The 12998-nt window shown below is 49.3% G+C and overlaps 1 protein-coding gene across 1 annotated transcript in view; it reads left to right on the top strand.

Annotated features, from left to right (window-relative positions):
- Window positions 1–2577: 2577 nt before the first annotated feature.
- The window catches only part of LOC137635347 (cathepsin L-like), a gene marked incomplete at its 5' end in the record, with an annotated part of 147509 nt that continues 137088 nt past the window's right edge, over window positions 2578–12998 (top strand). Inside the window, 2 exons of the mRNA XM_068367813.1 lie at window positions 2578–2622; window positions 12944–12988. Coding sequence (XP_068223914.1) covers window positions 2578–2622; window positions 12944–12988 — 90 coding nt within the window. The remainder of the gene's footprint in view (window positions 2623–12943; window positions 12989–12998) is intronic.

Genomic DNA, 12998 nt, shown 5'->3' with positions numbered 1-12998 from the left:
GCGAGGGTTAACCAGCTCACTCACACACCTGGGATGAGAACCTACTTTGCTTTTGGCTCGGAGAGAGAAACGTTGTCTCTTTCCGTTCCAGCTTCCCAGCCATTTGAATTATTTTTCTTAATCTCATGTTTGTCTTTTATATATATGAAAATATTCTTATTGTTTTTATATATATATATTAAGCATTCTTTATAGCGAATGCTGCTGTTTGTGTGACTGTGTAATGTGGCAATTTCTCAAGGGTGGAAAACCTTTAATTACGAACTTCACCCCTTGGACGACGGACAACTCGTTGGCAGGTGGCTTTCCTAGTGACTCGGCTTCCACAGCAGGGGAGTCGTCATCATTTGGATACTCCTCCATTTGGATGTTAACGTCACTCTCCCCCCTACGAGTTCTTGGTGGAAAACTGCTTGCTGTCTTCACAGAGCTTGACTTCGGTCTTACTCTTTCTTGCTGACAACACCGCTCTCCCTTGTTGCATGGGCAGCCAGCATATCCTCTGCGGTGGAACACCTTTCCCGTTTGCCGGTTAGGTTGCGCTCTCGAATGGTTTTCTTCATTAATTAAGGTGAAATGATAACTGTGTGTAATTTAACTTTGTTTCTGGACAAATACAAACCTTCCACTATTTATATTGGGTTTATTGTTTTCGGCAAAGTATCTCATCACACACAGCTTGCATAGGCCGCGGACCATGCTTAGAAGGTTTAGCGATGTGTTAGGGTCTCATTATTTTTGCACTAACCTGCACAATAGGGAGTACCCCAGCTAAGGCCAAAAGCCAGATTGGCAGGGACGTCACCCCTGTAAATGGCGTTGGTTTGTATTCCAGTTAGGGAAAAAATTACAAATTTGGAAGTAATTTGTATTTTTCGTGACAATACAAACCTTGGCTGTTTATACATACCTGCCTTCCAACCCTGTTCCCCGTCAAACTCCTACCTCCAAGCAAAGTGATCAACAATCTCAGGTGTGTGGGTGAGAGGGGTAGCTAGCTAACCCCTCTACCCCCCGCCAACTAGCGGGATGTGTTTTAAAGCCTTGTAATACCTCTATAAATAGCTAAGATTTGTATCTTTAGGAAAATTACAAATTACTTCCAAATTTGTCTTATTTATTGCAAATGAAAGCTGACTATGTGTTGACTTTTGTAGCATGGGATTCAATTTACGTCTATTTGAGTCTAAAATTTATCAAAATTGGACTTACAAACAGCTTCTTGGAGCCAATTAAGTTTGTAAGTTAGAGACCTTCTGTGTATTCCTTCCAAACGTCACAGATTTGGATTGAAACTGTTTATGTTTTGTGACCGTAAAACTGGTTATGGTAAAGATCTTATAACTACCCTGTACCTGGGTGCTGAAACAGAGGTGACAGTCAGCAAGACTTTGGGATTGTCTGGTGGTGTAGCCTCATTTTGAAAATATTTTAATATTTGTTGATACTTGGTATACCTCTCTGGATGTCTTTCTGTATATTTACTCCAGGAAGATGATAGTCTGAAGTACAGTAAGAAGACAATGAATATACATGCCAAATGTCTCTCCTATTGTAAAAAGGGGGATGTACGAGTAGTAGACAATAAAGCAAATAATATTCCTTGCTTTTCACTGGAGTGACAAAGGGAAAGTTCCCTCTTCACATCTGTTCACACTCCTCTCATGATCTTCAGCCAGAATGTTGGTCCTCGTACTCGTGATAGAGTACTCAAGCCTGAATGTGTTGTTGATTATAACACTAGTGTGTGTTTGCTAGGCAAGTCGTAGGCAATGATTTCATCAATTGATTGTGCTTGTAAAATGCTGAAATGGTACTAAAAACTTTTTACACTTTCTGGTTATCAAAATGTTGGATGCACAAATTTTGTTTACACTCAATAGGTAGAAGAAAATTTTACTAACAGATTTCATAATTGAATTATAATGCCAGCTGTTGGAGGATAATGCAGTTGAGCGCTCATCTTCTGGTGATCCATCTTCTGGTGATCCATCTTGACTTTCTGCATGTCACTCCATTAGTACAATGCCAGTGCCACTATGTGACAAAAGCAGAGTATAAAGGGTGGCCATTTAAGCCGACATGCATATTATTGACCAAATCAGAGAAAAGACTTAACCTTCCACTGCCGGGAGTGTAATGATCCACTATTTCTGGAACCATGTTTCCAAGAATACCATACACTTTGAAATTTGTAAAACTATTAGGAAATGATGAAAAAATAATTTGTAGGTTGTATTACTGAAGAAAATTAATGTAAATTTATATTGTGGTATGAAGTGTGGGCATTTCCTGCTGATGTGGCATGTGGTTCATTCATCTGAAATTTAGTAGCTAAATGAGTTGGGTAAAACAAACTGGTATTTAAGATAGAGGTTAGCACTTGAATTCCAACTTCTTTTAGGGCGTCTAATGTCATAATTAAAAGCTTCCTTGCCTTCCATTTGGCCATTGATTATTTGCTTGGGAGTCACCCTTTCTGTGGGGAAAAGTCTTGAATGTTAAATACCTGTGTTGTCTATTGTATATTAAACTATTTTATTTAATGTATGATCAATCTTTTTCTCTTGATTACAGCATCTGATTGGAGGAGATGATCATGATCGCGTAGCTCATACAAAGGTAAGTTGCTCTCAAACCATTTACTCTTTAGGAATTTTTTTTTTCTCTTTATGCATGGAATTGAAAGTGTTGAGCAGGTTGACCTAAGTTACATTTAATAGTTGATATGTGATCGATATATTTTAACATGGTTACTGATCTTTACATATTTTATATTTGTTCATACACTATATACAAACCCTACATTCCTAAAAATAGGAGAGGAGAGATCAGTGCTTGCTGATGTACGGCCAGAAAACTTTTAACAAGGGTGTCATATACTGCATAGGTGTTATCCAGTGGTAGGGTAGAAAAGCAACCTCCCTCCCCTTGCTCTCTCATACCTTTCTAACTTTGAAGATGCATATCTTGCATTATCATCCTCGGATACTGCATCCTTGGGGAACTCCTTAGCCAGTTGAAGGGACTTCCACCCACTGTAGTGTGTCTCCTATGAAAAAGAATGTAGAGTTTGTATACAGCATAGAATTATGTTTCCTACCCATAAAAACCTGTAGTTCTTTATACATACTTTTACTCACCATTGCCTAACTGCTAGGGGAAAGTCCCAACTGCGATCAAAGTGAGAAAGGTTAGTGAGGGGGGGGGGGGGGGGTTGGTTGGTTTGCTTCTTCCCGCTACCAATAGATACCAATCGGCTGGTTGTTGACAACTTGTTTAAAGTTTTATAGCCGTACGTCAACTAACGTAGATCTTTTCTTCTATGGTAAAGAAATACAGGTTTGTATAGTTAGGAAAAGTACAATTGTTCCGTAACCGAAATACAAACCATGCTATTTACATTGGGTTTACCTTTCGGCGTAGCTGAAATGAAGAGCCAATAGTTTTTAACGAGGGTTAACTACCCCCGCGCTAGTTAGCGGGGGTAGGGGAAGGGATAGCTTGCTACCCCTCCCCCCCACACACCGGTGATTTGCTTCACTTCACTTTTGGCTCCGGCGATGAACAGACGTGTCTGTCCATCATCCTCGTTGACAGCCTTAATCTTTTTTTGCTTTTTCTTCCAGTTTGTGTGTGTGTGTTTTGAAGTTGGCCTCACCCTTATTGTTCACTATGCGCAAGTGCCCTGGAATTGCCGGCCGCCCTTGTGGTACTTTTATGTCGGCGGTGGACACAGATCCTCACACCCTTTGCCCGCAGTGTCGAGGCCGACGGTGTGATAAAGAGAATACATGTAATGAGTGCAGGGAGTGGTCTGCCTCTCAGTGGGAGAGGTTTGGCCGTCGGCGTAAGAAGAAGTCCAAGAGAGACCGTTCTCCTTCCGGGGTTGCCTTGAAGGAGGAAGGCTCTCGGGACTCTCCTTTCGCTGCCCAAACATCTTCCGAAGCTCCCCCTCGTTCGGCTCCTAAGGAGAGTCTGCCGAGTGGGAGCGCAGGCCCTAGTTCTGTTTCCCGACCTTGGATTGGGGGAGAGGGCGTCGCCTCCCATAGCGGGGCGGTTCCCCCTCCTCCTCCGGGGGAGGTTGTTGCTAATGAATCTTTGTCTAATGATGATCATTTTCAGATTTGGGCTTCCCTGGGGCTTAAGGGCCTGCCCTCCAGGGTAGCCCTGATTGACCTTGTCCAGTTAGGGGCCGCTGTTAAGCAGTCGCCGGTGATAGCAGAGGTAAATCCTCTGTCTATAGTCGACGTCGTGGTGACAGAGGCTTCCGACGGGTTGGGTCAATCCTCTGCAGGTACTGTTGTGGATGATGGTGCTGAAGGCTCTCCTCCCCCTTCCGTACATCCTTCGAAGGGGGAAGGGAGTCCCGCGGGCTCTTCTGCTGCCAAGCCTCCCTCTAAGGGGAGTGCTTTGACTGAGACTCCCCTTCGGAGGACTGATGGTCCTGACGATCTTCCTCGTGGCCGCCTTCGCCGTAAGGCTCACCGTCCGCTGCGCCGCAAGGGCCTCCCGTCTCCCTATAAGGGTGCTAAGAGGCGCCTTTTTGAATCTTCGCCTCCTTCCTCCGAGGGGGACTCTCCTCGCCGTAAGCAGCTTGCAGCTCCAGCTTCCTTAGACATCTCTGGGGATCGGTCTCCTACGCCTTCCAGACCTTCAGCTTCTGGTGCAGATGTCCAGCAGCCTGACCTCGTCACCCGACGGGCAACGGTCCCTTCGGGGCAAAGGGATTCTTCCCTTGCGCGTCAGGGTTCCCCTGCGCGCCCTTCTGCAGTGTTAGCGCACAGGCGCTCTCCTGCTCGTCAGCGATCTCCTGTTCGCCAGCGCTCTCCTGATGATCGCCCCTCTTCTCGCCAGCGCTCTCCTGAGGACATCCTTCAGCCTGTTGTTCCTGTTGAGCGCCCAGCGCGCCAGCGTTCCCCTGCTCGCCCTTCTGCAGTGTTAGCGCACAGGCGCTCTCCTGCTCGTCAGCGCTCTCCTGTTCGTCAGCGCGCTTCTGATGACCATCGCCCCACTGCTCGCCAGCGCGCTTCTGATGACCATCGCCCCACTGCTCGCCAGCGCTATCCTGTGGACTCCGAATATCCTGCGGTTTCTGTTGTGCGCCCTGCGCGCCATCAGTCTCCTGAGCGCTCTAGTTTGGTCAAGGACTCTTCTCGCCCTCGTGATCCTGTTCGTCAGCCTGTTCCTGCGCAACATCGCTCGCGTTCTCCAGCGCGTACTTCCAAAATGCCTGTATGCCCACGCGCCTCCTGTTCCTGAGCTCGTTCGTGAGCGTTCGCCTCTGCGCCCCGCGCCGGCAGTTCCCTCACAGGATTCCACGCGTCGCCCTCTTGCTCGACAGCGATCACCAGCTCGCCAGCGATCATAGACGCATCAACATTCGCCTGCTTGTCAGCGATCTCCTGCGCGTCAACGGTCCCCAGCGCGTCAGCGATCACCTGAACATCGGCGATCTCCAGACCGCCCGCGTGACCTATCGCCTGTGCGCAAGCGTTCTCCAACGCGCCGTTGCCCAGAGGATCTGGAGGGACATGGGTCGCCTTCTGTTAGCTCCACCTCGCGCGGTCGTTCGCCTACGCGGTCTACGCGCTATCGCTCGCCAACGTGCCACCATGCGCCAGTGCTCGCCTACGCGCCAGCGTTCACCAGCGCTCCGCCGATCGCCTGCTCGCAATCGCTCTCCCACGCGTTACAGGTCTCCTGAAGAACATCGTCAGCGGTCATCGGAGCGTTCTCGTACGCCCGCGCGTCAACAAGCTCCCTCGCCGACGCGCCAGCACGTTCGTTCCCCAGCTCGCCCACGCGCTCGTTCGCCTGTGCGCCCACTCGCCCGCGCGATCGCTGTTCGCGTTGGATTTCGCAGCCCGCGACAGCAGCAGGGACACGTGTCGCCAGACCGCACTCAGGATCGCCTCCACCAAAGCGCAGGACTCTTGTGCAGGATAGGGAAGACACTTCAGAGAGGTCAGTACAACTTTCTTCCCCTTTTCCTTTTCAGGCAGGTCCATTGGTGTCCACTCCGAAGGATCGCCCGATCCCCTTCCCTCCGGTGGGGATTTCGGACTCTGTGTCCGTGGAGCAGCAGACTTGGTTTGGTCCTCTGATGCGGGCGTAGTGAAGGCTATGAAGCCGGCACTCGCCGATCAAGGACACAAGCCAACGGCTGCCTCGCCCACGCTGAAGAGAAGGAGAGGAGTGGACTTTGTGGTGACTTCCCCCAGGGAGAAGCTGGTTCCTAAGAGGTCTGTCAGGAAGGCCCCATCCCCTTCGTAGGCGTTTTCTCCTTCTCCCGAGGACGAGGCTTTTCCGTTTTCGGGTGAATCCAGTGAGGTGATAGTCTCCCCCTCGGCACCAAGGGGTGAGTCTTCTCCTCATGGAGGAGAATCGTCTCGCGCGGAGGGTGCTTTCCGAACCTCTTTGTTGGGGTCGTGTATCCCTCCCAGGAGGGAACCCAAGGACTCCAAGACAATCCCGAAGTCGTCTTCTAGGATTTGCCAGGAACCCGCTGCTCCCCGGGAGAACGTCCACACTTCCCCCCAGGGAGAGATTCCGGGGACGGGAGACTTAGCTGCCAGTCCGCAAGGAGGAGACCAGCAGGAGTCTGAGCATGCATTCTGGCAGGTCCTGAGCCTGATGAGGCAACTCAACGGGTTCATGGACCCCGTGATCGCCCCCCGAGAAGGCAAGGACACGGTCCTGGACCAGGTGTTCGATGTTCAGAAGCTCCCTAAGACCAGTGCGGCTCTGCCCTGGTCTCGGGGGTTGAAGAGTGCCAGAGCCAGGGCCAATGCCCAACTCGCGACTCTTGCTTCCTCCAGTCGTTCCTCTGCCGGGAACAAACTCATCCCACCTCCTCGTCTCTAGCAGAGGAGGTATTTTGAGATCTTGGGGGAGTCTAGTCTCGCTCTTCCTCTCCATCATTCCGTAGAAGAGCTTGCTAAGGGAGTTCCTCTCGAGAAACTCTCTGCCCGGCAGGTGACGTTCTCGGCGTCGGAGATCCTGAGCCATGAGAAGGTTGCGAAGTGCGCCATGCAGGCCACTTCGTGGCTGGATATATGGCTAGGGACTCTAGGCATCCTATTGCGCTCCGAGGACCTGTCTAAGGAGACCAATAGGAAGGCCCTAGAGACCTTCTTACTCTCGGGCACCCGCTCCATCGAGTCCCTGGCATACCAGGTCACCACCCTGTGGGCCAACTTGGTATTGAAGCGGCGCGATGCGGTAACCGAGAAGTTCCACCTGAAGGTCCCCGCCGTGGATGTCTGTAGGCTCCGACATGCTTCCATCCTAGGGGAGAATCTGTTGGAGCCCCAGGATATGGAGCGAACGGCTAAGAGATGGAGGAAATCTAGCCAGGACTCCCTCCACCATAGGGCCCTTACAGCTCGGCCCTATAAGCCTCCAGCGCCGCAGCAACAGCAGCAGCAGCCTCGTAAGGCACCGAAGCAGGCACCGGCAGCTAAGAAAGTGGTGTCTAAGCCCCAGCCCTTTCCAGCCAAGGTCAAGAGGGGCGGTAAGTCCACCAGGGGAGGCAAGACTCTAGAGGGAGCGGCCGCGGCCGCAAAGACTAGGAGTGGCATGTCCCCCGCGTGTCCACCTGTGGGGGGATGCCTTCGACGTTGCGTGCACAGGTGGCAGCAACACGGGGCCGATGCTTGGGAGATTTCTGTGATTGGCCAAGGCTATCGCGTCCCGTTCACGACATCTCAACCTCCCCTGACAGCGAATCCAGTGTCGTTGAGCTCCAATGCCATAGGATCGGGAAAGGGGCTAGCCCTTCGGGCAAAAGTCGAGACCACGCTCAAGAAGGATGCTCTCCAGGAGGTTGTCGACAGCTCCCCAGGCTGCTTCAGTCGACTCTTTCTTGTAAAGAAGGCGTCTGGAGGCTGGAGACCTGTCATCGACCTCTCGGCTCTGAACGGGTTTGTCAAGCAAACACGGTTCAGCATGGAGACAGCGGACACGGTCAGACTTGCGGTGAGACCTCTAGACTTCATGTGCACACTGGATCTAAAGGACGCGTACTTCCAGATCCCAATCCATCCGTCTTCCAGGAAGTACTTGAGATTCAGCCTAGACGACAAGACTACCAGTTCAAGGTGCTGTGTTTCGGTCTCTCCACAGCACCTCAGGTGTTCACCCTGATTTCATCTTGGGCGCACAGAACGGCATCCGTCTCCTTCGTTATCTGGACGACTGGCTGATCCTAGCAGACTTGGAGTCGACCCTTCTTCGGCACCGAGACAGGCTTCTGGGTCTTTGCCAGGATCTGGGGATTGTGGTAAACCTCGAGAAGTCCTTTCTGCAGCTGTCCCAACGACTGGTTTATCTAGGTATGTTGATAGACACCAATCTCCACAAAGCCTTTCCATCAGACGACAGGATAGCAAGGCTGAGGAGGGTGGCGGAACCCTTCCTCAGGCGAGAAGAGCTTCCCGCCCAATCGTGGTTGCGTCTCTTAGGTCACCTGTCCTCCCTGGCTCGTCTGGTTCCAAACGGCCGCCTCAGGATGAAATCCCTGCAGTGGCGGCTCAAGTCCCGGTGGAATCAAGGATCCGATTCCCCGGACGTACAGGTCCCGATAGGATCTTTGGAACGGACGGACCTGCGGTGGTGGCTGGTCGACGAGAACCTGCGAAAGGGAGTGAGTCTTCTCGTCCTTCCCCCGGAATTGACACTGTTTTTGGACGCGTCAAAAGAAGGGTGGGGGGCGCACGTTCTGAACCAGAGGACCTCAGCCCTTTGGTCAGAATCAAAAAAGTGCCTGCACATCAACCTTCTAGAGTTGAAGGCCGTCTTTCTGGCTCTTCAACAGTTCGAACGGACCCTGGCGGGTCACTCCGTGGTGGTGATGAGCGACAACACCACGGTAGTGGCTTACTGTATATCAACAAGCAGGGAGGTACTTTTTCGCAGCAGCTATCCCATCTTGTTGTAGAGATTCTGAGGTGGACCGAAGTCCACTCGATAACACTATCAGCTCGCTTCATTCCTGGCAAGAGGAATGTGCTCGCCGACAGTCTGAGCAGAGCTTCGCAGATAGTGAGTACCGAGTGGTCTTTGGATCCTCAGATAGCCAACAAAGTCTTGACTTTGTGGGGTTCCCCGACCGTGGACCTGTTCGCGACAGCGTTGAATTTCAAGCTGCCTCTGTACTGCTCCCCAGTCCCGGACCCCAAGGCTCTCTGGCAAGATGCTTTCCAGCAACAGTGGGACAACATTGACGTGTACGCCTTCCCACCGTTCTGTCTGATGAGAAGGGTGCTCAACAGGACCAGACTATCGGTCAACTGTTCGATGACTCTGATAGCTCCACTATGGCATCACGCGGAATGGTTCCCGGACCTTCTGCAACTCCTGACGGAGCTCCCGAGAGAACTTCCTCCACGACGCAAGCTTCTCAGACAACCCCACTCCAACATCCCTCACAAGGTCGTGGCCTCGCTTCGGCTTCACGCCTGGAGACTGTCCAGCGTCTCCTCACGGAGAGAGGCTTTTCGCAACAGGTTGCGGAGAGAATGTCTCGGCACCTGCGAAAGTCCTCTGAGGGAGTCTACCAGGCGAAGTGGAGAGTCTTTTGTGGTTGGTGTCGTGGGAGGGGTATCTCTCCACTCGATGCCACTATTCCAGCAATGGCGGAGTTCCTCGTATATCTGCGGGAGGAAATGCGCCTTTCTGTCTCGGCAGTGAAAGGCTATCGCTCAGCCTTAAGCTTGGCTTTCAGGCGTGGACATTTCTTCCTCGCTAGAACTCTCTCTACTCATACGTAGCTTTGAGCTTACCTGCCCCCAGTCGGAAGTGAGACCTCCTCCTTGGAACGTGGTTCGGGTTCTCAGTGCTCTTTTGAGACCTCCCTTCGAACCATTACACCAGGCCTCTGATCGCCACCTGTCTTGGAAGACGGCTTTCCTGCTCGCTTTGGCTTCGGCCAAGCGAGTTAGTGAACTTCATGGTCTCTCGTACGACATCGCCCATTCAAGGGGATTGGGGGAGGTAACGTTCAGGTTCGTCCCTGAGTGTGTTGCCAAGACTCAGAATCCTGGAGTGCCGGATCCACGGTTCGACACTTTCAGGATCGCGAGTCTCCGTTCTGTAACAAGCGACCCAGACCAGCTGCTACTATGTCCAGTGAGGTGTCTGAGGTACTACTTGAAGAGAACAGCTGCAGTCCGTCCCCAAGTGCGGGCATTGTTTGTAAGCACAGGCAGGACGAAGAGGAGGGTCACCAGGAACACCATCTCGGCTTGGATTCGAAGGGTTATCCACCACGCCTTGAATCCAGACCCTCCTCCGTCACGTCGCCCTAGGGCACACGACGTCAGGGGCGTTGCTGCGTCCCTGGCCTTCAAGAGAAACTTCTCTGTGACGCAGGTACTTCAAGCTGGGGTCTGGAAGCGTCAGACGACCTTCACAGCCCACTACCTGCAGGACGTAACCCACAGGAGCCTCGATACGTTTTCTATCGGCCCTGTGGTGGCTGTACAACAGCTGGTCTAACCTCAGGCTCCTTTATGGACAAGTAGCAGTAGGTTGAGGGCATTGTTACCTGGTTTTAGTCTGCGTGAATGAAAGAGTATGTCTGACCCTTACTTCTTCCTTCATTCTCCCCTCTCTTGGGGAAGCAGCATCCTGGTCTTCGCATAGCTGACCTCGACCTCTGCAGGTAACCCATGCTTCCTTGTGCTCCTAGTATCAAGTTTAATACTGTCGCGTCCCCCATACCCTGACGAGGTGGTATTGGGAACGTCCTATCCTAGATTCCTATTTAAAGGTCTCAAGGTCAACTTCATAGGACGAGTCACGCTTTCCTCCACACACAACTTATGTAGGCCACTCGTTCCTAGCGAAGCAAGGAACTTGTGAGGTGCAGGGGCTCCTTCTCTCAAGTGCTACTCACTGGGAGGCGGAGCCCCCGGGAAAAGCCAAAGTCAGTAAGGCTGGGGACTTTCCACCCTTCCTAAGGGGTAAGTCACCCAATGTAAATAGCGTGGTTTGTATTTCGGTTACGGAACAAATGACAAATTCGGAGATAATTTGTATTTTTCCTAACCATACAAACCTTAGCTATTTACACATATTTGGTTGCCAGCCCTGGCCCCCAAGTCAAGTCCTACCTCTAAGTGAAGTGAAGCAAATCACCGGTGTGGGGCGGGGCGGGGGGGGGGGGGGGGTGGGTTTAGCAAGCTACCCCTTCCCCTACCCCCGCTAACTAGCGCGGGGGTAGTTAACCCTCGTTAAAAACTATTGGCTCGTCATTTCAGCTACGCCGAAAGGTAAACCCAATGTAAATAGCTAAGGTTTGTATGGTTAGGAAAAATACAAATTATCTCCGAATTTGTCATATTTGTGATATTTTACTCCTTACTGTTGTATATAATTTATTTGGTATTTTCTTATATACTTTCCTCACTTGACTACTTTGAGCCCTTGGGCTTGTAGAATTCTCTTTTTCTAACCAGAGTTTTAGCTTAGCTAGTAAAAATATGATAATGATAATAACAATAATAATAATATTGATAATAATAATAATAATAATAATAATAATAATAATAATAATAATAATAATCTACACTCCACTAATGCATAATGAAACCAATAATTTTCCTTGCCATTTTTTCTTTCCCAAGTATACAGTACTGATTAATATTCTTCATGGTTAACCATAAATTTTCAACCATCATGCCTCTTTCCAAAGACTTTTCCACTGCAACAACATCCATTTGTGGAAACATCAGAGGATTATGTGTTAAAGGGAGTTACAATTTTGAAGTACAGTAATTTAATGGAAGAGGTCAGGAGGACAGAAAGTTGGGTGTGGGCAGTGTGAAAAAGGTATTGGATAGAAGATGCCTAACATCACACAAGTGATGAAGTTCTCGAAATATACATGTGGAATAGTGTTTACGGGTATTTGATGCACCGCTAATATTTATAACATATTGTGGTATGAAATGTGAGCATTTTGGAAGGCAGTAGGTTGGTCAGCCACCTGTTTAGATACTACCACTAGAGAATTATGGGGTTTCTTGACTGGCCAGATACTATTACATTGGATCCTTCTCTCTGGTTATGGTTCGTTTTCCCTTTGCCTATACACTCATACACCAAATAGTCTGGCCTAATCTTTACATATTCCCCTCTGTCCTCATACACCTGACAACACTGAGATTACCAAACAATTCTTGTTACTGCACTGTAATTGTTCAGTGGTCACTTTCCTCTTTTTAAGGGTAGAAGAGACTCTATAGCTATGGTAAGCAGCTCTTCTAGGAGAAGGACTATCCAAAATCAAACAACCGTTGTTTTCTAATCTTGGGTAGTGCCATAGCCTCTGTACCATGGTCTTCCACTGTCTTGGGTTAGAGTTCTCTTGTTTGAAGATACACTCGGGCACACTCTTCTATCTAATTTCTCTTCCTCTTGTTTTGTTAAAGTTTTTATACAGGTAGTTTATAAAGTGATATTTATTTTAATATTGTTACTCTTCTTAAAATATTTTAGTTTTCCTTGTTCCCTTTCCTCATTGAGCTATTTTCCCTGTTGGAGCCCCTGGGCTTATAGCATCCTGCTTTTCCAACTAGAGTTGTAGCTTAGCAAGTAATAATAATAATGTAGCATGTGGTTCATTTATCTGCAATTTAGTAGCTAAATGAGTTTGGTAAAACACACTGGTATTTAAGATATAGGTGTCACCAGGGTAATCGTGAAATGTAGTTAGCACTTGAATTTTGACTTCTTTTAGGGCGTCTGATGTCATAATTAAATACAACCTTGCCTTCCATTTGACAAGACTAAGGTTTGATTAAAAATTTAGAGGCCATTGATTATTTGCTTTGGCGTCGCCCCTTTTGTAGGGAAAAGTCTTGAATGTTAATTATGTCTGTTGTATATTAAACTAATTTATGTAATAACATATTTGATCTTTTTGTCTTGATTACAGCCTCTGCTTGGAGGAGATGATCATGATCGCGTACCTCATACAAAGGTAAGTTGAT

Source organism: Palaemon carinicauda, unplaced genomic scaffold, assembly GCF_036898095.1.
Source record: "Palaemon carinicauda isolate YSFRI2023 unplaced genomic scaffold, ASM3689809v2 scaffold115, whole genome shotgun sequence".
NCBI lineage: Eukaryota > Metazoa > Arthropoda > Malacostraca > Decapoda > Palaemonidae > Palaemon > Palaemon carinicauda.
The sequence above is the reverse complement of the archived record's forward strand: the minus strand, read 5'-3'. Positions and strand labels throughout refer to the sequence as shown.